We start from the raw sequence: 24,473 nt of genomic DNA, 5'->3' as shown, positions 1-24,473 counted from the left end.
TGAGGTCCCGCCTTGTGCAGGAGCTGTGTGCTGCATAACTGCTTCTCTGTGGTTATTCATCCTTACTAACTGAGAACAGCAGTGGTCTCTACGCCAGACTTAGTGAAGTTTTGGTCCCCGGGAGTTTTAGCCAGTTCCTGTTTCTTGTGTACCAGTTTAAACCATTTGAACAATAGGTTGGTGTCTGACTGCTCTTCGGGGTGAGTAGGCGATCCAGAATGCATGCAGCGGGCTTTCTGGGTTTATGTTTCTGTAATTGAGCCACTGCCCTCGTCCTTCAGAAATCGAGCAGCGTTCCTGTGCCACATGAAGCCCAGCGAGCGGAAGCCATCGTCCTCAGGGCCTGCGCCTGGGACATGGACGCTAGTGGACGAGGGAGGAGAAGAGGTAACTCGTCATGTCTGTTTCATCTTGAGTCATCAGTTTTGAGCTCTTCTTTTCATGTGCCAGGTATCATTCTAAGCCCATTTCACATGGAATTTAATTTAATCTCATTTAATTCTCCCCACAACCCCATGAGGCGAGGACTTTTGTCATCCTCATTTTACAGATGAGGAAACTGAGGTGTGGGCTTGGGGAGGGGGAATTTGTCCCAAATCACGTGGTCAGTAAATGGCAGAGCCTCGAGCCTGTGCTGTGAGTCAGTGTCTCTGCTGCCCTTATGTAGACCTTCTCCCTGTGCACCTGGGAGAGTTTGGGACCTGGAGATATTTACATGTTATGTACATGTTCCGTTAAGATTTTCTTTCATGTGGCAACAACTTTCTGGGCTTGAGAGCTCACCTGCAGATACTCTGAATCTGTATAATGAAGAGTGGAGCTTACTAAGGTTCTGCCTTAATACTTACAAACTTACCCAGATCTTCTCACTTGAAAGACAGAAGATGGTTCTCTATTTTAGATGACAATTTAATGATCAAAATCCAATTTCTCAAGATAATACTTATTGATTTTTCTTTCTACTATACACATGGTCAGTATATTGGTAAGGAATTTCTTTTTTTCCAGCTAGTTATCAGTCCTAGTGTGTTTTTATGGTCTAAATCCTGATTTGATGTTCCTTTGCAAGATTGGCCAGGGACTGGATTTAGTAAAACCCTTTCTTATTTATTTATTTATTTATTTTAAAAAACATCAAAACAAGATTGAAATATAGTTGATTTACAATATTGTGTTAGTTTCTGGTGTACAGCATAGTGATTCAGTTATACATGTTTATGTATATGCATTGTTCTTCATATTCTTTTTTTTTATTATAGGTTATTATAAGCTATTGAATATAGTTTCCTGTGCTGTACAGTAGGACTTTGTTGTTTATCTGTTTTGTATGTAGTAGTTTATATCTGCTAATCCCCGACTCCTGATTTGTCGCTCAAACCCCTTCTCTTTAAAAGGAGTTGAAAGGTTGCAGTGGACACTCCTTAGAATGACATCGTGGCAGCTGTGGGATCGTGTCTGCGTATTCACCCAAGGATCCATTCAGAAGTGGGAGCCCCCTCACACTCATTTTGCTCTTCCTGTGGCTTGTAGGAGGCAGTGGGGTGGTGGTAAATGATGTGGGCATGTAGGCATTTTTGCTGGAGACTGAACAGTCATCCTGGGGAGAACTTCTCAGGAGCTGGTGCAATCTGGTCTTTTAAAGATCGTTATGGAGCAGATTAGTCTTTTTTTTTTCTGATAGGTTTCCTGCGTTTCATCCCAGAGACAGGTACTGGTTAAGGACGCTGGTTAGCCCTCACTGAATGCTGAGTGGATTCAGGACCCTGGGGAGGGAAGAGACTGTTGGGAGTGCTGTTGACTCAGAAAAAGCTGTGTGGCAGAAGGCTCTCTGGATTGTCCACATTAGAGGTTTCTTGACACTGGCAACCTGACACTGTGTATTGAAACTACCTGGGCAACTTAAAAACCTTGCCCCGGCCCACACCCAGACACCCGAGTGTTTAAAAGCCTCCCTGGTGATTCTAATTTCCATTTGGAGTGAGAACTGCTGCTCTAGGTAGAGTTTCTGAGGATCTTGTTTGCTAGCCATCTGGGACACATATAGGCTAAAAATGAGTGGCTTCAGAAAGTTGTGAATGGATTGCATTAGCCCCTTGTTGAAGTTGAGGTGGTACATTCTTCAGGATCTCTGAGTCTTTTTACAGTACTCCCTTCTGAATGTAGCATATCTTAGGACGCCGATCTTAGGACACAAATTTCGTCTCTAAGGATACTTTAGTGCTCCGTATCTAACAGAATACCCCAACTGTTCCCCTTATGTGATCCCCGTGTATGCCCACTATTATTTCTATTCTGTTTTCAGTAGTACTGATTGACAGCAGGACTTCAGTTATCCTTCGCAAATGTTAATTGCTTCTTGATTAGTCAGTTGAGTATTGCAGTAGACCTTAATTTTGGGCCAAGGAAAGACTTGTAGCTAAAATCACTTGGATTCTAGTGCCTCGTTCTTTAATTGATGTCAGAGCACTGAGCTTTATAGTAAGATTCCCACCCTAAAGGAATTTTTAAAATCTTCTTTGGGATGGAAATTTAATGAGAGCAGTTTCAGCCACTGAAGAATGGATATGACCCAGATACACATAAAATTGTGCTTGTATTTTCAGGGGATTTTTCAGGTCGTCTAATGGAACTGATAATATAAATCTCTGTCCTGGATGAGAAGTCCACGAAGACTCATGAGAATACCACAGGTGTACCGTCAGGACCTGTAATAATGCAGCTCCTGTAACTCTAGACCATGGCGTGATCTGATCGAATCAGCTGACATGATTCTGCATCCTTTCCCTCAGGATGAAGACCCTGAGACCAGTTGGAGTCTCCTTAATGAAGATGATTTGGTTATTCTTTTATCCCAGTTTCCATTTCATGAACTTTTTCAGCATCTTCTTGGGTTTAAAGCAAAAGGTAGGCTAATTGCCTTTGCCATATGTGAAGTGCGGTGGGGGCGAGCTCGGACACAGGAACTTAGCATCACGTCCCGTGCAGGCTCCTGATTCAGGTCCCCCTGTGCCTGGTCACACTCTACGGAAATGATTGCCCCCCCTTGATGAGGCTTCCTTTCTTCCTCTTGTGATTGTAGTTTCTTCCCTGGTGCTTCGATGCAAAAAGGTTGACCAGCGGCGCACTGCTCAGCTTTAATGAACTGTGTTAATTTTAGACTTTGTCTCAAGTTTCCCGTATCATGTTGACATGGGAGCCAGAGCAGTGGGGATTCTCCATCTTGGCCTTGTTTCCTTATCGAAGTATTTACATCTGTATCTTTCAGTGTTTTCCCATAGTAATTACAAGTTTTTTTTTCTTTGATCAACTTCTAGGTGATTATTTACCTGAAACAACAAGACCTCAAGAGATGATGAAAATGTTTGCCTTTGCTAACTCCTTAGTGGAACTTCTGGCTGTGGGGTTAGAAACTTTTAATAGAGCACGCTATAGGCAGTTTGTGAAGCGAATCGGTTACATGATGAGGTAATACTGACGTTTCTACTTACCTTCACCCTGGTCAGTCCCAGATACTGTGTAATTGGGATGGTGGACATTTGGTAACAGAGTTCAGGTCTCATTTCTAATAAAATTAAGAATTTCTGGGGGAAGGGGATAGCTCAAATGGTAAAGCGCATGCTTAGCATGCATGAGGTCCTGGGCTCAATCCCCACTACTTCTTCTAAAAAAAAATAAATAAACCTGATTACCTTCCCCCCAGGAAAAAAAAAAGAATTTCGTTCTTCACTATCTACCCGATCGGAATTTTAAATAAATACTCCCAGTCAGAATGTTTGGTTAATTATCTCAGATTTAACTGGTTTGGTAGGTAACTGTTCTTGGAGTCAAGATCCTCACAGCAGCTGCTAGGCTGAACTTGGCCAGAGATAAGGGGTCAGAGAAAACACAGTCTTCCCCTTTCTTCACACTCTCTTCTCTTCGGCCTCCTAGCTGTTGCCTGGGAGTTGTCAAATGGCAGTAACTCTTTTGCACCATTGCTCCCCTGTTTTTTTCTCGTATTTGTTATTCTGATTTCTGTAAAATACCACTTAAAGAAAATTGCAAAAGACTTCATGCATGGCCCTGGATTTTGCACTGGGGAAGCATTGTTTATCTGAGTGAAAGGTGGGTTTCTGTTTTTGTTATCAAGCATGAGTAAATGTTGAGACCGTGGACTGCTTTTCGTTGAATTTTGTGTCCTCTTTTCTGTATCATCAATTTTCCTATCTTTACTAGATTCCTTACAACATATAAATACGCTGGCATTTCTTCTAACCTCTCTTACCTCAAAAGAAAAGTTCCAAAAAACCAAAAAATTCCTCCCACTCCCCAATTTGTTTCCAAAACATAATTGACTGATTATTTTAAATATGTATCCATCAGCTTTATAAATCCAGATAAGTGATGCAGGATGCCCTGAAAAACTTGGACTCTGCACAGTCAGGCTTTTCCCTCCAGCACTACCCACGCAGCTCTTAAGAATGAAGATTGCAGGTGGGGAGAGTATGACTCAGTGGTAGAGAGCGTGCTTAGCATTCACAAGGTCCTGGGTTCAATCCCCAGTCCCTCCACTAAAAAGTAGTTAAATAAATAAACTTAATTACTTACCCTCACCAAAAAAAAAAAAAAAAAAAAGAAGAATGAAGATTGCTAGTAAACTTTGTGCTGCTGTCTAATCCGATGGCCAGCTCTCAAGCCTTCACCCTGCTTTACTGCTCACACAGTTCATACAGCAGCCTTTGTTGTGATTTATCCTTAAAATACTTTCTTTGCTTGGCTTCCAGGATACCACGTTCTGGTTTCTCCTCCGTTTCACTGGCTGTTCATTTTCTGCCCCCTTGGCTATTTCATTCTCACTTCCCAGACTTCTTAATGTTGGAATGTCTCAGGGCTCTGTCCCTGGACCTCTTCTCTTTATCCACACCTGCTTTTGGGGATCTCCTCTAATCTCATGTCTTTAAATATCATCTAAATATGGTTAAAATTCTGATTTGTGTTTCCGGCCCTTACCTTTTTCATAAGCTTGTATATCCAGCTGCCAACTCAGCATCTCCATTTGGGTGACTCACAGTCATTATAATTTAAGAATTGCAAAGTGGACTCACTCTCCCCACCTCCCAAACTGCTCTTCCCACAGTCTTTTTAATTTCAGCAAGTGGCAACTTCATTCTTCCAGTTGCTCGGGCCGGAGCATCTGATGTCATCCCCGACTTTTCTTTTTACATCCCACATCCACTCTTAATAGTCAGTTCTATCATCTCTACCATCAAAGTACCATCTTTCATCAAATCTAAGATGCCACCAATTCTAAAGATGTATTCTTTGCGCCACTAAGAAAGGAAAAATGCCGCCAAATTATGGTGTGTCGTCAATTTCAATGCACATTCCAAATGTCGAGATTAAAGTGTGAAAGATATGCATCCTCTGAATCAGTCAAACATCCGGTTTCTGAAATCCAGCCTCTTCTCACCACATTCATTGCTACCACCGCAGTTCATTTTCGGTTATTTCTTACCAGTTATCACAACAGCCAACGACTTGTCTTCCTGCTTTTGCCCTTGTCCCCACCCCGCCAACCCCCCCATCCCCCAGCTTATTCTCATAACACCCGCCAGTGTTCCTTGTAAATCATGGTCAGCTCGTGGTGCTTCTCTGCTCAGACCCTGCTGCTCCCAGTCTCATTCAGAGTAGAAGCCACAGTGTTCACAGTGGCCTCCAGGAGCCTTCAGGGGCTGGTTTCCTGTCACTTTTTTCGTTTCCTCTCCAGCTGGTCTCCCCCTCACTTACTTTAGCGCATTGGCTGCCTTGCTGTTCCTCCAACATACTGAGCACACCTTGGAGCCTTCCCTCTGGCCGCTTCCTCTGCCCGGATGCCGTGCCCTCGGACAGCCCTGTGACTGCTTCTGGCTTTTACGCATGTGTCCCTCTGCAGTGAGGCCCCAACTCCAGAGGAGCTTTATCCCTTCTCCTGCTAATTTTTCTGTGTCACTTATAACCGCACGATAGACTGTATATTTTACTTCATTTTGTTTATTGGCTGTTTGCCCTCCACTAAATGTAAGCTCCACGAGGGCAGGGTTTTTCCCCCTCCGTTGCACTGCCTTTAGAACCTAGAAGGTAGTAAGTAAGTGCTCAGTAAATACGTATTGAATAAAGGGATGTTTCAAATGGAGCGTAGAGGCGCCGGGGTTGAGTGTGCATGTGCAAAGTGCTGTGTTGTCTTTCCTCTCGCTCAGGATGACCCTTGGTTATGTGAGTGACCACTGGGCACAGTTCGTGAGCCACAACCAAGGCTCGGGATTGGCCCTGCAGCCCTACTCCATGGAGAAACTGCAGGTTGAGTTCGATGAGCTGTTTTTGAGAGCTGTCCTCCATGTGCTGAAAGCCAAAAGGTAAGACCTGTGATGATCATTGTTGAGAACTCATCCCTGGCTAGTGAGAAAGAGTGGTGTGAAAGTCATTGACTGAAGAGAGCTCTTATAGTAATGTCGCAGCGTGTTTCGTCTATTTCTTATCTTGAATTCTTGGGCTTTGGTTTTCCCTTGTCTGTAGCGTTGACTGAAATGATCAGGTTTCTTTCAGTCTTAAAATAACCTGCTTCTGCCGTCTTAGTTTTGCCACCCAGAACTTTTGGGGTAACTTCGAGCAGGGGTTGAATTGTATTTCACACCCAGCTCTAGTGCCCACGGTGAGGCAGAGTAGGCCCTCAGCACGCGGAGCAAATGATTTGCTGCTTTTGCTGTTCAAGTTGTCCCACTGAGGGTTTTCAGGTCTAGGACTGTCGCAGGTCCTGGTGCCCTGTCTTGGCTGAGTAGATGCTGTCCTCTCATCATGGCATCTTTTTGCTGCTTACAGCCTGGGATACGTTTGAGACAGGCGGGGGCACAACAGCTCGTCCTGCACCATCTTCCCTGAGCTTCTGGACAAGTGCCGGAGCGGGTTCTGCTGCAGCAGCGTGCCCCCCGCGATGAGGTGGGGGCCGGCCTCCAACCCCACCCTGCTCTACCCATGAACTAGCCCTCCCCCACTTTTGCTGCCTTCTGGGCTGTTGACACTCTTGCCATGGGCCCCTTAGTCTCTGCCCCTTATTTGTGGGTGTTGTGTAGTGGGTTCGAGTCCCAGTCTGCCAAGACTGTCGCCTTGGGCAAGTCACTTAACATCTGTGGTCAGTGTTCATTGATAAAAAGGAGATGATGATAACCATGCTGCCTGTTCCTTCCCCCTCGCGGGTCCGGCATGAGGATGAAATGCAGCAGTGATGGAGGGGCTTTTTAAACCGTGAAGGACTTTGCACATGTCCGTGGTGGTGGCTTTTGTGTGATTTCAGATAAAGAATAGAGTAACTGCTCACTTGGAGAAAGGTCAGGACTCTGACTTCAGTCGCAAAACCACTCAGAAGGCATGGCTCTAAGACAGATAGAACATGGGCTTAGAAATTCATCTTTAGATCACTCTTGGTACATATTCTGTATTGTCTCACAAAGTGCACCAAGTGCTGGGCAGAACCCTGCCAGGGGCCCCGTGCAGTAGCACCAACTCATGGAGGCCGGCCTGGTGCTGGAGAAGAGTCTCCCGTCTCTGATCTCCTGTCACCCGTTCCTGGTGTGTTTAGCTGAGAGCAGAGCTTTCTAAAGGAAAGACCCTAGTTCCTTCCGAGGTCTTCCACACTGAGCCGTGAGCCCTCCTGTAACAGCACGCATGTAATTCACAAAGATGACCGTTGTTTTACGTTTTAAAATGCTGAGAGATGTTGTTGTGGAGCATAATTTATTTGGAACTTTCGTATATGAAATACAAATTTATCTGGCACTCCAATGGAGATTTCTTTATTTTTTTAAATTCCTTTTAAAAATTATTTATTTGTTTGTTTGTTTGTTTTTATTTAAATTTTATTGGGGGAGGTAATTAGGGTTTTTTATTTTTTCCTTTTCCAGTTTTATTAGGTAGAATTATTACAGTCTGACTGCATATTTTATTTTTTTAACAGAGGCACTGGGGATTGAACCCAGGACCTTGTGCGTGCTAAGCACGCGCTCTACCCCTGAGCTACACCCTCCGCTCCCATGGAGATTTTTGGCAGTAGCTATCCCCCAAGCTAAAACAAAACAAACCAGAACCGAAAGACAGACAACGAAAACCACAGCTGCACTCAGCTTCATGTCTGCCATATGGGGAATTTTGTAGCCTGAAATATTCACTGTCTTATGACATTACATTGAAGGCCTCAGTGTTTTGGGATCCGTTACACAAGAACGTCAAGTCCCGTGTGCAGTGTTGGGATAATTACTTAATAAGACAGAAGCCTGACCCACATGAGCTGAGAGAAGTTTCTTCAGCTCTGGCTCAGGAGTCTAAAGTTGCTTTTCAGAGTCGAAGTCAGTGATGGTTTGGGCCACAGACAGGTTAAGCATGCAGTATTTGATTTCTTTTTCTCTATGATTGATTAAGTTGTAGTTTTGCCCAAAATATAGCAACAGTTTTAAGTACCTCCCTGTTTTTCTTTCTTAGATTTTTTTTTTATTGAGATAAAATTCATGTAACAAAGTATTAATGAGCATTTATTGAGTATGGAATTTTTTTGAGATACTAGTTTAGGTACTGAATAATTAAACAAGATTCTGAGTTACATGCTGGTTTATACAGACTTGGTTTCTGCTGTCAAATTACTGCATGCTGGTATGTGTTCATCAGTTACACATTTATGTTTCTCACTGTGTGTGGTTAAGGATCACTTGAATCTGAGTCATCTGGGGTGACTGTAGAAAGTGAAAATTCTTGGGCTCCAGCTGTGGCCCACAAAATCAGCATGTCTTACATGGGTCTTGGAATTCTGCATTTTCCACAGTCTCCAGGGGATTTTTCTGCCCATTGCGATGTGAGAAACACTGATAAAGGGTATGATAATGCCATAGTCAGGTGTGGTTAGAATTCCGTAACGGTGCTGAGGAGGACATCAGGGGAGGGATGGTGGCTTGGAGTTGGGGAGTTCTTTCCGGGCTTGTCCAGGAATGGTCTAATAATCTGAATGCACAGAGGGCTCTGGTTGGGAATATGGATCTGAGCTATTTTATGGAAGCCTTCAAATGCAGGGTGAGGAGTTTGGACTTCATTCGGTGATGAGTGAGGGGGCGCGGAGAGCTTTTGATTCCCCCCCCCCATGCACCTGTCTGTGTGTGCACACGTGTACCTGTGCACGTGCTTGAGACACACGCTTCCAGTCTAAAGAGCCTTTCTGTCTTGGGACCTTAAAAGGATCTTTGGTTCAAAACCCAGCTCTGCTTCTTAACTACCCTCTGTGTGCCCCAGTAGCCTCTCATATAAATCGGGGCTAATACCAACAATAGTGCTTGCCTTGGTTTTAGTGAGGATGGAGGGAGATGATAAATAGATGTTGTGGCGGTCAGAACAGTGCCTGGCTCAGACTAGGTGCTTTGTGTGTATTTCCTGCTATTCTTCATCCTCTAGGTATTTATGACTTAAGTATGCTAAGAAAAAATTGCTGTAGTGCCATTAAGAATTTGAGAATTTTTTTTTTCCTATCAGAGCTGACGGTTTGTCTACTTTCTCTGTGGTGGAGTTGCCTGATAATGTAAATTATTCCTGCTCTTTTTTTAAAACGCATAGACTTGGCATTTGGCTGTTTATGTCGGAAATGCCCTTCGGGACACTGTCGGTCCAGATGCTCTGGAAGCTCTTCTATCTCATGCACCAGGTGGAGAGCAGGGATCTGGAGGAGCTCTGCACCGTCCTCCCGCCCGCCGAGTGCAAGAAGCGCCTCCAAGGTACAGCCTCGCCAGAAATGGGCAGCCTCCGCCTCCCCCACCCATGTGCCTTTTCCCTTCGCGGCTTTATTCTTTTTGCTTTTAGAAGGGCTGAGACGGAATGTTTGACTCTGTGGACTCACGTGTAATCACTTTGAAATTTAAGAGACTGCTTTGTTGTTTTGGCTTATTAGAATGATAATTCCAATTTTCATTATTCTTCAAATGCTCTGGACAGGAAGTTCTAGTATAAACTCAGTCTGGGGACAGGAAATGAAAATTGGATTGGTAAGTACCCCATGGAGTCATTTTGAAAATACTGAAAAATTGATGAACTACCTTTGATTTCTCAAATGTGTAAACGTATGAAAGGAATTGTCGGCTTGTTGCCTTCTTACTGTAAAAAATTCCATGGGGAATGTATTTTTTAAATAGACTATTTTCTTCCCTCTACACAGCTTTGCCTTTGCAACATTTTGGTTTTCAGTCACTTACCACAAAGCTGTTTGCCAAGACTGCCCCCTAGTGACAAAATGTAATACTGCTCACACAGCCTCCTCTTGAGAAACAGACAAGACATATATATATTGTTAATTATATTCATCAGTATTGCAGTCGTCATCATAGCTAATTTCTTGCTCCCAATTTTTATTTATAAGCAAATGTCATTTGTTTAGAATGCCATGTTGGTACTGAGTACTTAGCTAGTCTGAGCGGTTTTCGTTAATAGGGTTGTCATTCACTTGGCTGACAGTTACCAAGTAGCTTCAAGTGTGCCACTGAGGAGGTCTCTCCTCGTGACAGTAGCAGTGCTTTGCAGCTGACAGAACATCACCAGTGACATGACATCTAATCTCAAAATAACCTTTTGAGACAGATGGGGAAACTGAAGCTTGGAAGATGTTAAGTGTTGCCTGAGAAAACATCATATTTACAATTGAAATTTCATCTGGCCCAGTCTTCTTCCTGATGCCTGTAGAAATCCATTCTGGGGCAAAGAAAGATGTTTTGTGTCTTTAAATATTTCTTAATGTCTTTTAGTTTTGTATCTTTTTCCTCAAACATATGTTTATTCTCTCCTCATTTTAATTTTCTTTAACTTGCAGACCCAGAACATTTTGTCAACTTTGAGAAGTGTCTTTCTTCCATGAATAGCTCAGAAGAGATTTGCCTTCTAACTACTTTTGCTCAGATGGCGCAGGCCAGAAGAACCAATGTGGACGAAGACTTCATAAAAATTATTGTGCTGGAGATATATGAGGTTAGGATATAAAGTTTTAGAAGCCAGTTTAAACCATTTTCTTTTGAACTGTCCAGTCGTTGATTCTTCTGGGATTGCTTTTAAAAAAACATTACAGCCTTGTGTTGTCTGCACTGTGGAAGGACATAATCTGTAAGGAGTACTGAACGTGTGAATCACACCCGTCCCATTTCTCCCCGCTCTCTCATCATTGATGTATGAGTTTTGACAGCCTGACAGTTGTAGTTTTAATACTTTCTGTTCCTTAGCCCTGCTTCCCCCGCCCCATCTCCACTCCTCTGACCTTGCCAATAACATGGAAACCTGGCTTCCCAGCCGATTTAAATAAGATGGTGGAAAGAATACTGAAAGAGATCTGGCTTTGTTAGAAGATCTGCTGATCACTGCCCATCTCACATCAGAAAAGATACCTTACCACTCTGGGCTTCGGTTTCTTTATCTATAAAATGACAGGCTGGGATGAGATCCTTGCTTTCTTCACTTTTTCACTGAGCCATCCCTAACAGTAGAAGAGAGTGAACTTTGGACCCCCAAGTGTTGAGGAACATAATCCAAATGGTTACCAAAACATTACTTGGAGTTTTGTTTATATTTTTTTAAAATGCACATTTTCACTATAAGCAGTCAGTTTATCTTCATAAAAGATTTTCCTGCAAAATATTCAAGTAAATTTAAGTAAAATTATGTTTGAAGAAGATTTTTTTATCCTCCCCCTCAGTATTCCAATTTAGGAATGACAGAACTGGAGAATCTAAAACTCTTTTCCAGGATCAAATACTCTCTTAAGCTGTTCCAGTACTTGTGCTTTGTAACCATGCATGAGGTTAAAGATTAGGTGGATTGGGAATTCCAGAATATCTCATGGTCTGAAAAAATTGAGGGGATAATGTATATTTTCACATATATAAAATGACATTCTCAAAATCCATTGCTAAAGTAATATTTATGTCCTTGAATGGTGTTTCAATGTTTTGACCAGTGCTCAGAGTGAAAGCTGTGTTCTGCATTACATTATGATTCTGTGTGTGTGTGTGTGTGTGTGTGTGTGTGTGCGCGTGCGTGCGCACATGTGTGAAATTGAAGGAATAGTCTTACTGTGATGCATTCTCACATTTTTCTGTTCTATTTTATTCTACTCTTATTTTTCTGTTCTGTTCCATTATATTAAAACAAAAACAAAAACAAAAACAAAAACACTGTTGGCCGTTGGCATGAATGGATTGTAACCTGTACTTTAGAAGTTCAAGAGGAGCTGGTGAACATTAATGTTTTAGAAGTTCTTGAAATTGGCGATCTTATTTTTTATTTAAAATTTTTTTAATATGTATTTTTATCTTCACTGTTACTGCAAGATACTGAACGTAGTTCCCTGTGCTATACAGTGTGAACTTGTTGTTTATCTGTTTTACGTATATTAGTATCTGCAAATCTTAAACTCCCAATTTATCTCTTCCCACTGTCTTTCCGCCCTGTAACCATAAGTTTGCTTTCTATGTCTGTGAGTCTGTTTCTGTTTTGTAAATAAGTTCGTTTGTCTTTTTTTTTTAGATTCCACATATAAGTGATATACGATATTTTTCTTTCTCTTTCTGGCTTAATTCACTTAGAATGACAATCTCCAAGTCCATCCATGTTGCTGCAAATGGCATTATTTTATTATTTTTTATGGCTGAGTGCAATCTTATTTTTTAAGAGAGAATAGATATTTCTATGAAATGCATTCTGATTTTCATCATTTTATTGGTTTCCTCAAATTTGGAAAAATTTTTATATGGAAGGGACTGTTTAATTGTTCTGACGACTCTGGGATACACTTTCCGAATCTAGCACTTGAAGTCATTGTTCTGAAGTTGCCTTTCCCCCACATTCTGTCTCCTTCCATCTTCCAGACTCAGAGTAGACACGTGGCTCTCTGAAATTTGGACATCTCTTTGAATGCAGTGTGAACCAAAGCTCAATGTGATATTCTTTCCACTTTACTTGAAAACGCCCTGAATAAATTATGGAAATGCATTTTTACTGATAATTGGTATTAAAAACGCCATCTCTACCCCAATGCACTTTTAGGTATCTTACGTCACCCTGTCCACCAGAGAGACTTTTTCAAAAGTTGGTCGAGAGCTGTTAGGGGCCATCACAGCGGTTCACCCTGAGATAATTTCTGTCCTTTTGAATAGAGTTCAAGACACCATTGACCAGGTTGGAATGGTAAGAGCACCAGTTTTTGTTTCTTTGTTTGTTTCATTTTTTGTTTGTTTGCTTGTTTTGTTTTGTTTAAATCCTGGAGTAATAGAGCAGTGGGAAAAATAGTAAGGTGGTTAGGATGACTGAGTCATGGGCATGACAGGGTGAAGAGAACATTTATTGTGTCATTTATTAAACATTTTTCTGTGCCATTCACTGTGCCTGCTTGGGGTTAGCTGGCGCTTATAAAAAAATGGATTGTTTTTCTTAATCCTCTCAAAGTGACTTTCCCACCTCCTTCAGCCACAGGTTTGTACTTTGATTATAGCTTGTAGTTAATTAATAGTTTTTATTTCACAATTTTGTTTGGCTTTTATAATTCTTATATTTTATTCCAGGAAGAAAGAACTCTGATTGAAAAAGAAGACATACTTTAAATCAGTCAAAAGCAAAATTAAAAGTAGTAATTTAAGTTGAACAAGACAGATGCAGTTTAATTCTGTTGTCACAATCCCTTTTACAAAAGCAGCTTTGAGATAAAATTCACATACCATTCAATTCATCTATTTAAAGTGTACAGTCAGTGGTTGTTAGTATACTCACACACGTGTGTAGCTGTCACCACTGTCAGTTTTAGAACATTTTCATCACCTTAGAAAGAAACCACATACCTTTAGCTGCCAGACTTACGTGTTCTCTAGTCCTAAGCAACCATCAAATCTACTTTCTGTCTGTGGATTTACCTATTCTGGATATTTATATAAATGGAATCATACAATATGTGTGTAATGTTTTATAACTGACTTCTTGCACTTAGCATAAAATGTTTCCAGGTTCATCCATATTGTAGCACGGGTCAGTACTTCATCCCTTTTTATTGCCAAGTGGTGTTCTATTGTATGAGTGTGTCATTTTATTTATTTATTTTTAGAGGAGGTACTGGGCATTGAACCTAGGACCTTGTGTGTGCTAAGCATGCAATCTGCCACTTGAGCTGTATCTTCCTCTGAATGTGTCATTTTAAAAAACATACACTTAAGTGAAGATTTTCTTCATCCTCTATAATAAGGCTATAATGAGTGAGTTTTTCTAATGGCAGGTCGTCTATTCATATGTCATACTTCAGGAGAAATTTTTAAAGTGATAGTGTTTTTCTCTGGGCCTGTATTTGCAAGGGCCTTTCCATCCTTCAGTCACTGCATCTTCTGTGTAGGTTAGATGACTGGTAACTATCATTACTTTCTCCATTCACGAGTGAGCAGATTCCAATGACAGATTAGTTTGTGAGGCTTTTTTTTCTTCTAAATGAAGAATGAATGCTGTATTATGCTTTCCCAAGGAAAGTTTATGTTATTTTTTTTTAATTAAAAGAAACTTAATTGTGGTAAATTATACACAACATAAAACACACATTAACCATTTTTTAAAGTGACGTCGGCACATTCACGTCGTTTCGCCGCCTACCGTCACTACCACCCACCCGCAGGAGTCTTTCATCTTGCAGGACTGAAACTGTATGCTCATTAAACACTAGCTCTTCGTTCCCTCCCTGCTCCTGGCGGCCAGCATTCTACTTTCTGTCTCTTTGAGTCTGACTGCTCTCGGGACCTCAAAAAAGTGGACTTGTACAGTATTTGTCCTTTTGTGACTGGCTTATTTCACCTGGTAGTATGACCTCAAAAATGTTCACGCATGTTGTAGCATGTGTCGGAATTTCCTTCCTTTTAAAGCTTGAATAATATTCTGCTATGTGTATTTATCATGTTTAATCTATTCATCCGCTGATGGACACGGGTTGCTTCTACCTTTTGGCTGTTGTGAATAATGCTGCAGTGACTATGAGCATACAGATATCTCTTTGAGACTCTGCTTTAAATTCTTTTGAGTATGTACTCAGAAGAAGGATTGCTGGTTCATATGTTAATTCTATGTTTAATTTTTTGAGGAGCCGCCATACTGTTTTCCATGGTAGCAGTACATGGTACTTTTCCTTTCTAAGAAGAACATTGTATCCCACTTGCTATGACGATAGTGGGATGAAGGGCTTTTCATTTGCAAACAAGAGCAAGTTTTTGGTTGCTCCTTTTTGAGTGATCATCTAATGGAATGAATTCCAAAGAAATGTATGGTGGGTCTCATGGGTCTTTCAGTTTGATTGAGTTCGTGACCTTTATCTGTCATGTGTTTTTCTGGATTTGGCCACACTTACATTTTTAACTTAGTCATAATACTTCTAGTAATAAATTGTGCCCAGAGATATGCTTAACTGTAAGTGTAAAAATTAAAATCATAATGTTTTTTATTTTATTTTATTTTTTTAAAGAGGAAACTTCCTATCTTTTTTTTTTAACCTAGTATTTACTAGGTATTTATTTATTTACTTATTTAATGGAGGTACTGGGGATTGAACCCAGGACCCTGTGGATGCTAAGCATTGTGCTCTACCACTGAGCTGTACCCTCCCCCACCCCATAATGCTTTTTTAGAGCATGTCTTCTAAAAGATGCCTGCGCTCTCTGTTTATACGTATGGTTCTTTGTGTTCTGTGAACTGCTGACAGTTTTGGAGGAACTTGTTCAAGCCTCCAATGCCTTCAGATGAATATGATGGCTTTGAATAGCTTTGCTGTGTGACCTTGGGCTGGTCTAGAATCAGATCCTAGCTCCAGAGCCTAGGAATGAGCTATGCCTGTGAACTTTCACTGACACACTTGGGGGGAGTCTGAAGATGATTTTGTTTTAGAGGCCCAGTAAGAGAGGGCAAATCCTGTGTACTATAGGTCTGTGGAGGTTGCTCTGGGTTAGGAATAGTTGTTGATAAGGACCAAGCCTTTTGGGACATCCCAAAGTATAGAATTCAGGTAAGCTTCAGTGACAACGTCAAATTAATACTATATTTTCTTATTTATATTTGAAACATGGGTTCACTTCAGAGGACAAATTCTACTTTTGTTAGTGAAATCCGTGTATCTTACTAACATCTTCAAGTAAAATGAGTGATCTTTTGACTTTCAGTAAAAACATAAATATATTGTTAAGTGTACTGTATAAATTCTGTTTTTTTGAGAATTCTCATTAGGATTCTCCTTTCTAATCCCCCCCCCTTTTTTTTGGCCTTACTGAATGGACTAGGTGTTTCATTACAGTATTGAATAGAGGTAGTAAGAGTGGACATCCTTGCTTTGTGCCTTTTCACGTGGAAAGGGTTCCAGAGTTCACCATTAGGTATAATGCTAGCTGTAGGTTTTTCATTGATACTCTGTTTTAGTCTGAGAAAGTTTGTTTCCAGTTTGCTGAGGTTTTTTTTTCATGAATGAGTGTTTAGTTGTTTTTTCTTCATCCATTGTGATGATTATATGATATTTATCAATTTTTTTCTGTTAACGTGGTGAATTACATCTACTGGTTTCCAAATGTTGAACCATCATTGTTTCCTGAAATAAAGACCACTTGGTCATGGTATACTATTTTATGAATGTATTGTTAGGTTCAATTTGCTAGAATTTTTTTTTTGAGGATTTTTACATATATATTCATGAGTAATATTATCTGTAATTTTATTTTCTTGTTATGTCTTTGTTAGGTTTTGGTTTTAGGGTTATACTGGCCTCATAACACAAGTTCCTTCTCTTATTTTTTGAAGAAGTTTTTGTAATATTACTGCTGATTCTTCCTTTAATGTTTGATAGAGTTTATCAATGAAATCATCTGGGCCTGGAGTTTTCTTTGTGGGACGTGTTTTGGTAACAAATTGAAAATTTTAAACGGATACAGGGCTGTTCAGATTTTAATTTTTTTCTGAGTCAGTTTTGGTAAGTTATGTTTTTAAAGGGATTTTTTCCGTTTTGTCTAACTAATTGAATTTAGTGGCATAGAGTTTTTGGTAATATTCCCTTGTTGACTTTTTGTTTGTTTGTTTTTGTTTTTTCTTTGTTGACTGTTTCATGATCCTAGGACCTTACATGGCAGCCCCACTTTCATTCCCGACGGGTGGGTCCATGCTGTGCCGTTACGTTGTGTAGCTGCGGATAGATGCTTTTCTAGACAGATCTTGTCTCTGTAATCGTTATTCTAGTACCATCATTTCCCTCTTTTTGTCAGATGTTCACAGACATATTTTTCTATTTGTTAGTAAAATGGTTATTTTACCATTTTATTCAGCATATTCAAGACCTTTATTAACAAATCCTTATGAAAATTTAGCTAAGTGCACACATACATACTACACACAGACAAAGAAAAGGTCTCTTTAAAATTCATTCTTTCTACTCTTTCGGATTTTTTTTTTTCCTGGTCTTCCAAATTTTGTTTTGCCTCTAGTTTGGAGCAGTGCAGGAATCTGAAAAAAAATGCTTGACTGTATGTACTAGAGCTGAGTTTTCCAGTGCACTAGCCGCTAGGTATATGTGACTGTGGCGCCTTTGAAATATGGCTAGTCCAAATATATACAAGATCTGGTGGTAGCGCACGGTGAAAAAGAATGTGATGATGAATGTATGTATGTTCATGTATAACTGAAAAATTGTGCTCTGCACTGGAAATTGACACAACATTGTAAACTGACTATAACTCAATAAAAAAAAAGAAAAAAGAAAAAAAAGAAATGTGACTAGTCCAAATTATGATGTGCTGTAAGTGTACAATATTCATTGGGTTTCAAAGACTTAGTATGAATGAAAGAATAACATGTCTCAATTTTTTTGTGATGATTACATGTTATAATGCTTATTTTGGACATATTGAATTAAGTGAAAAATATATTGTTAAAATTAATTTTGCTTGTTTCTTTTGACTTAAAAATGTGGCTATTAGAAAAATTGAAATTACATGTGTGGCTTGCATTATATTTCCCCTGGACAGCACTGTTCTAGGCATGAAATGAACTGCTCTTCGATCAGTCTTACTTAAAGCAAACTGTATTAAGTTTACCCAGATTTATCTTAATTTGCACCTGGATATGTTATTTAAAAGCAGTTCTGTGGACTTTTTGTACAGGATTTTTAAAACTGTTTCTTACAGAATTTTTCAAATATATACAAAAGTGGAGAATAGTAAAATGAATTGCTGTGTACCTGTTACCCAGTTTCAACAAATATCAATTCTCGATTGATCTTGTTTCATCTCTATCTACTCCTGGTACCTCCTTCCTGGAATGCTTTGAAGCTAATAGAAATAATTTTTAAAATGCCATAGAAGTAATAATAATTGTTTAAAGTGCTAAGTCTTTTTGGAAAATGAATGACTTTCCCCTGACTTATTGTGACTTTAAATTTTGATCTTACTATGGTGATTTTGTTTTTAAGTGGAAGTATACCAGTTTATGTACAAAAAAGATTGACCTTTACAAAGGATTGCAAAATGTGCTTTTGCTGTATCATTTGATTTAATATTCGCTTGATTTGGTTGTCCATTTCATTGTCTAAATATCAAGCAAAACACCGCTTCCTTTTGGAGAAAACTTTCTGCAAGCACTTTAATAATGTAACATTGTAGTAATACAGGATTGTCCTTAAGTTTTGATTTTAATCATTATCATTTTCTTTTAAATAAGGTTTCTTTATACTTGTTTAAAGAACTACCTTTGTATCTCTGGCGACCTTCTGCCTCCGAGATGGCTGTGATTCGGGACTGGTTATTGAATTATAACCTGACAATGGTGAAGAATAAACTGGCCTGCGTTATTCTAGAAGGACTGAATTGGGGGTTTGGTGACCAGGTATGTGTTAAAACTGTTCCCTGGAGACTAGGGGGTCCACACATCAATTTCAAAAGAAACGTTCTCTCGAAACATTGAGTGTCATTTGTGAGATGACGTTTAGCTGTGTCAGAGCTTAGGGTCTTCTCTAGTTTAGTTCTGTTTTGCAGAGTGGGCATCCCCTAAGTGAAGATACATTGCTCCACAGTGAAGATTCTTCCCTTTTTCCTTGGACCATTTGTTTCTGTTGTTTTCTTTCTGGCTATTTCCTGCACTTCCTCCTAATTGCTTCTCCTGCTTCTGGTCCTTCTGCCTCCTACGTTTTGTATATTGTGCGTCACTGCCAGATCTGTGCAAACACTGCATTGTTAAGAATCTGAGATCTGAGCCAGCCTGCCTGGGTTCTGACCCCAGCTCTGCCTCCTCCTGGCTGTGTGACGCTGTGTGATCTCTGGGCCTCAGTTGCTCATCTGTAAGCGTTTATTTTAATAGACTTCCCTTAGAAGTTTCTTGTAAGGATTTGGCAAGTTAGGACATGTAAGAGACTGAGGACGGTTCTAGGCACATGTTAAGGTCTTCATGGTGATAGTTTTTATTCCTAATAGTTTATTAGGAGTTTGCTGTCTATCATGTTTCCAAAGATGCTGTATCAAGTGATTTTGACTGTTAAACTCTTCCTGCGTCTTGATCAAAATATATAACTCCTTGATCAAAATGTATAAACAGTTTAAAGGGAAAGGGGAGAGAACCCAGCCCTGTCTGTCTGTTCTGAGCAAGTCATTTAGTCCTCGCAGCTGTCGTGTTTGGTTGCCGTGAACGTGACCCCTGTTGTACAGTTGAGGAAACTGAAGCCAGGGAGCATCCTCCAAGGGTGCCCCTGCTCTCCTGGTCTGCCTGTGGCCTCCTCCGGGTCTTCTCTCACTCAAGTGCTGGTGGGGGAGAGCTGCTGGGGCCCTGCTCCGCCGTCACACTCTCTGATTTGTGAATGGAACCTCCCGCCCCTTGCCCCTCCGCCCTTCTCTCCCAGAGAGCTGTATGCAGAGTCCCTGGGAGGTCTCCTCGCTCGCTTGCTAGTGTTCAGAACGTCACCTTCTATGAGAGGCTTAACGAATATATTTCTTCAGGCTGCAGAGGAAGATTGGGTGGGAAATTCTATAGGCAACATCAGGCTCCTGAAGGAGTATTTGCCTGTGTTATTGAGTATTTTTTATGGTTTCACTGGTGATAGAACAAGAAAAGAGAATATAGACTTAATTTTATTAAAAATCTTCCTGTTTAGTTAATACTAATTAAAGACCTTCCTGGTTTGTGTCAGTGCCCTTAAATTTATAACCCAAAGTCTTTATGGAGATTCTAGGGTGGAGGTTGAAGGCTGCATTCAAAGATACCTTTTATGACTGGGCTTGGGAGTGACTAAGGTTCAAGGCTTTCTAGGTAAAATGCATTGGTTCTTTAAAGATTTCAATTTTTTTTCCCTATTGTCATTTCAAAACTTCATTGTTAGGGGATGTGAGCTTCGGAAAATTTAGCTTCTGCATCTAAGATTCTTTTTTTTTTTTTTTAAACTATTCTGACTAATCTTTCCATTCAAAGGTATAACAGAAAAATCAAAATGGCATGTTTGTGATTATTTTTCTCTTTAAAAGGGTTCTCTTCATCTGGATCAAGCAGTCCATGCTGAAGTAGCTTTAATGATTCTGGAAGCATACCAGAAGTACCTTGCACAGAAGCCATACACTGGGCTTCTCTCTGAAAGTATGAAACAGGTATTTCCTTCTCTCATGTATTGAGGACATAAAGCTTTGTGATAAATGGCCTGGGTGAATAAAGTTACAACTTTTACCCTTAGGTTTCTTAAGAACATTTCTGGCAATTTAAGATATTGAAATTGAGTTCTATATTTAGAGAAAGATCTTTCTTTAAGAAGTAGCCTACATATGAATATTTTAATATTGTGGAATTTGAGTTGAGCTGCAGTGGTGTGCTGGAGCTGGCTTGTAGTGGCTCAGGAGAAATGGTTGTTAAATTTTTAGGAACTCTGCAAACCTAGTTGTTAACCTGTCGGCTTGAAATTGACCATGGTAGGAATTTTTTATACTGCCAAAGTTGGCGAACCTTAAGTGAGCCCCCACACTCCAACTGGCTGTTAAGTTTATTTACTAGCACACCATTTGCTGCATACCAGTTTTCATATTATTGCTCTTCTGCTTAAGCTGACCCAGATCCGGTTCACAAGGTGACTGGCAAGAAAGCAGAAGTGGTCAGTTGTGAGTGAGAAATTGCTTCCATTTAGTGCTAGAAACACTGAGTACCAGTAAGCATTCTGTCCTCTCTTTTGAGGTCATTGTTCATCACCGAAAGAGATGGGTGGACGAACTTAGTGAGTTAATGTGTATGTGACTAATGTGGCTTAAAATAAATAATTGTTTTAGGTTTCATATTTGGCCAGTATTGTTCGATATGGAGAGACACCTGAGACTTCATTTAACCAGTGGGCCTGGAACTTGATCTTGAGGTTAAAACTGCACAAAAACGACTATGGAATACAGCAGAATTCTCCAACTGTTCCCTTCTCCAGCACTGTGCCTGAAATGACAGAGTCACCCACGTTCCATCCTCTCTTGAAGGCTGTCAAGGCGGGCATGCCCATTGGCTGTTATCTGGCCTTGGCTATGACGGCTGTGGGCCACAGGTACAGTGTTTGGGCTGAACTTCTGGGGTTGGTGAACCTCGCAGTGAGTGATTCTGGAATCTCATCTTTCACATCCCAGGGTCTGAGGCCTCCCTGAAACCTGTCTGGGGTAATCTGGGCCAAATAATAAGCCTTGACTAATAGCTTATCAAGGGGAAATTCATATCACAGATTTATAACAGAAAAATCACCTTGCTGCATTGTGAAGAGTGTTGCCCAGGGCAGTGTTCATGTTAGCAGTAGACGGAGTCTCTTCTTCAGGATAATGTTCAAAAAAAATAATTGGTCACCTGTACTGAATTTTGTTTAAAGTGATGGCAGCCCAACTCAGGCTTCCCAGCTAAAGTTTGGGCTCAGCCTGCGCAGGGGAATGACATGCCTGATGGGGTCATGTGCCTCCGTATGAGCCCACAGCTGTCTCTGTTTCTTCCACTACAGCATTTATCACACTGTGTTGTAGTTGTCTGTTTAATCTTATCAGAGATCTGTGAGGTTAGGACTCAGGAACCGTATTTGTCTTTTTTCTTTTTTTTTTAATTGAGTAATAGTCAGTTTACAATGTTGCGTCAATTTCCAGTGTAGAGCACAATTTTTCAGTTATACATGAACATACATATATTCTTTGTCACATTCTTTTTCACCATGAGCTACCACAGATCTTGTATATATTTCCCCTTGCTATACAGTATAAACTTGTTTATCTATTCTGTATATACCTGTCAGTATCTACAAATTTCAAACTCCCAGTCTGTCCCTTCCCACCCCCTCCCCCTGGCACCCACAAGTTTGTATTCTATGTCTATGAGTCTGTTTCTGTTTTGTTTTTATGTTCTTTTGTCTTTTTCTTTTCTTTTTTTTTTTTTAGATTCCACATATGAGTGATCTCATACGGTATTTTTCTTTCTCTTTCTGGCTTACTTCACTTAGAATGACATTCTCCAGGGACACCCATGTTGCTATAAATGGCATTATGATATCATTTTATATGGCTGAATAGTATTCCATTGTATAAGTATACCACATCTTCTTTATCCAGTAATCTGTTGATGGACATTTAGGCTGTTTCCATGTCTTGGCTATTGTAAATAGTGCTCCTATGAACATTGGGGTGCAAGTGTCTTTTGAAGTAGGGCTCCTTCTGGATATATTCCCAGGAGTGGTAGGAACCATATTTGTCTTGTGGTATTTTATCCCTAGTGGTGAAGCCTCTGTCTGGTGTAGTAAGTAAATGAATGCATGATGAATTCTCAGTTGGTTAAAAATCCTTTTCTTTAAAGATAATTTTCCTACAGTGTATTAATTTTTTCTAGCCTGTCCGTTTTTCTAAAACCTCTTTGACCTATGCTTTCTGATCCTTGTGTTTTAGATTCGCTGTAGCATGTTTTTAGCATCCTGATTTCAGCATCTTGTTCCACATTAAGTATATTTTCAGGAGGATGCTTAGGTGTCCTGTCAGCTGTTAGTGTTCAGCCTGTGTGATGAAGTAGGGGAGATACAGAATTGTTGGGTAGCTGTCCCCAGGTTGTTGACAGCTTAGTGGACGTGGGAGACATAAAACAGTTGGCAATACTGAAGGGTATCATCATGGCCTGTATGCTACGGGTAGAGCAGGGCTTCTCAGTCCTGGCTGCTCTTTAGAATCACTTCAAAAGTGATTCTGCCAATACAGGGAAGAGAGTGAGAATCCTTATCTCATTGATCTGGGGGCCGGTTCTCCAGGTGATTCTAACGCACAGCCTGGACTGAGAACCTTTCAGGATATGAGCAGAATTTAAAAGAAGGAGAGATCATTAGAGCAGGAGGCCCTCAGGGAGGAGCTAAGCTTTGGAGAAGAGTCTTAATCAGAGATGATGTCCTAGGCTAAGGAGCAGAGTGGTGATGCCACGTGCCCACAGTGTTAAAGATTCCGCCCAAGGGCCACCCACACCCGCCCTGAGGCACCTGTCACTTCTGAGCAGCCTGCTGTGTCATGGTGTCAGTTTCTCTCTCCCTCTCCTCGGGGGCTGCATGCTTCTGGATGGTAGGGGCGTTGTCTTGTTCACCTTCATATCTCCAGAACTTGAACTTCATGGGTATTTTTTTCTTACAGTTTTATTGAGATATAATTGACATATATCACTGTACCAGTTGAAGGTGTACAGCATAATGGTTTGACTTATGTACATTGTGACATGATTACCACAGCAAGTCTAGTGACCCTTCCTCATCTCGTGTAGATACAAAATCAAAGAAATAGAAATGTTTTTTTTTTTTTTATGAGAACTCTCGGGATTTATTCTCTAGACAACTTTCATCTATAACGTACAGCAGTGTTAATTATATTTATCACGTCATTCATCACATCCCTGGTACTTATTTGTCTTATATAAGGAACGTTGTAGCTTTTGACTGCCTTCGTCCAGCGCCCTCTTCCCCTCCATCTGGCTTCTGGTGACCACACGTCTGATCTCTTATTCTGTGAGTTTGTTTGTTTGTTTTTGACGTGTAATTGACCTATAACACTATATTAATTTCTGTTACACAACATAGTGATTAGATACTCCTGTACATTTCAAACTGATCACCACATAAGTCTACTTCTGATATGTCACCATACGAAGATATTGCATAGTTATTGACTATAGTCCCCACACTGTACATCTCACACCCATGACACGTTTATTTTGCACTTGGAAGTTTTAACCTCTTAAGCTCCCTTACCTATTTCTTTCCTCCCCTCACCGCCCCGCCACCCATAGTAAGTGTTTCATTGTACGACTGTGGGAAGGAGCACCAGGTATCTGAGGGGGAGGGAAAGTGATGGGGAAACACTCCTGACTGAAGCCCGTGATCCCTGTTGGTGAATGGAGGTCATGAGGTGGATTGGTAGAGCCCAATTATGGATAGATCTGAAAGTAAACGA

General features: G+C 40.5%; 1 protein-coding gene across 1 annotated transcript in view; it reads left to right on the top strand.

Annotated features, from left to right (window-relative positions):
* EPG5 (ectopic P-granules 5 autophagy tethering factor) overlaps nucleotides 1–24,473 on the top strand; it is a 107,216-nt gene that overhangs the window by 18,508 nt on the left and 64,235 nt on the right. Inside the window, exons 7-16 of the mRNA XM_010961412.3 lie at nucleotides 282–387; nucleotides 2,790–2,904; nucleotides 3,315–3,465; nucleotides 6,216–6,371; nucleotides 9,604–9,761; nucleotides 10,847–11,001; nucleotides 13,069–13,209; nucleotides 18,736–18,900; nucleotides 20,526–20,645; nucleotides 21,312–21,571. Coding sequence (XP_010959714.2) covers nucleotides 282–387; nucleotides 2,790–2,904; nucleotides 3,315–3,465; nucleotides 6,216–6,371; nucleotides 9,604–9,761; nucleotides 10,847–11,001; nucleotides 13,069–13,209; nucleotides 18,736–18,900; nucleotides 20,526–20,645; nucleotides 21,312–21,571 — 1,527 coding nt within the window. The remainder of the gene's footprint in view (nucleotides 1–281; nucleotides 388–2,789; nucleotides 2,905–3,314; nucleotides 3,466–6,215; nucleotides 6,372–9,603; nucleotides 9,762–10,846; nucleotides 11,002–13,068; nucleotides 13,210–18,735; nucleotides 18,901–20,525; nucleotides 20,646–21,311; nucleotides 21,572–24,473) is intronic.

This window comes from Camelus bactrianus, chromosome 30 (assembly GCF_048773025.1).
Source record: "Camelus bactrianus isolate YW-2024 breed Bactrian camel chromosome 30, ASM4877302v1, whole genome shotgun sequence".
In the NCBI taxonomy this organism is placed as follows: Eukaryota; Metazoa; Chordata; class Mammalia; order Artiodactyla; family Camelidae; genus Camelus; species Camelus bactrianus.
This window is presented reverse-complemented; position numbering and strand designations above follow the sequence as displayed.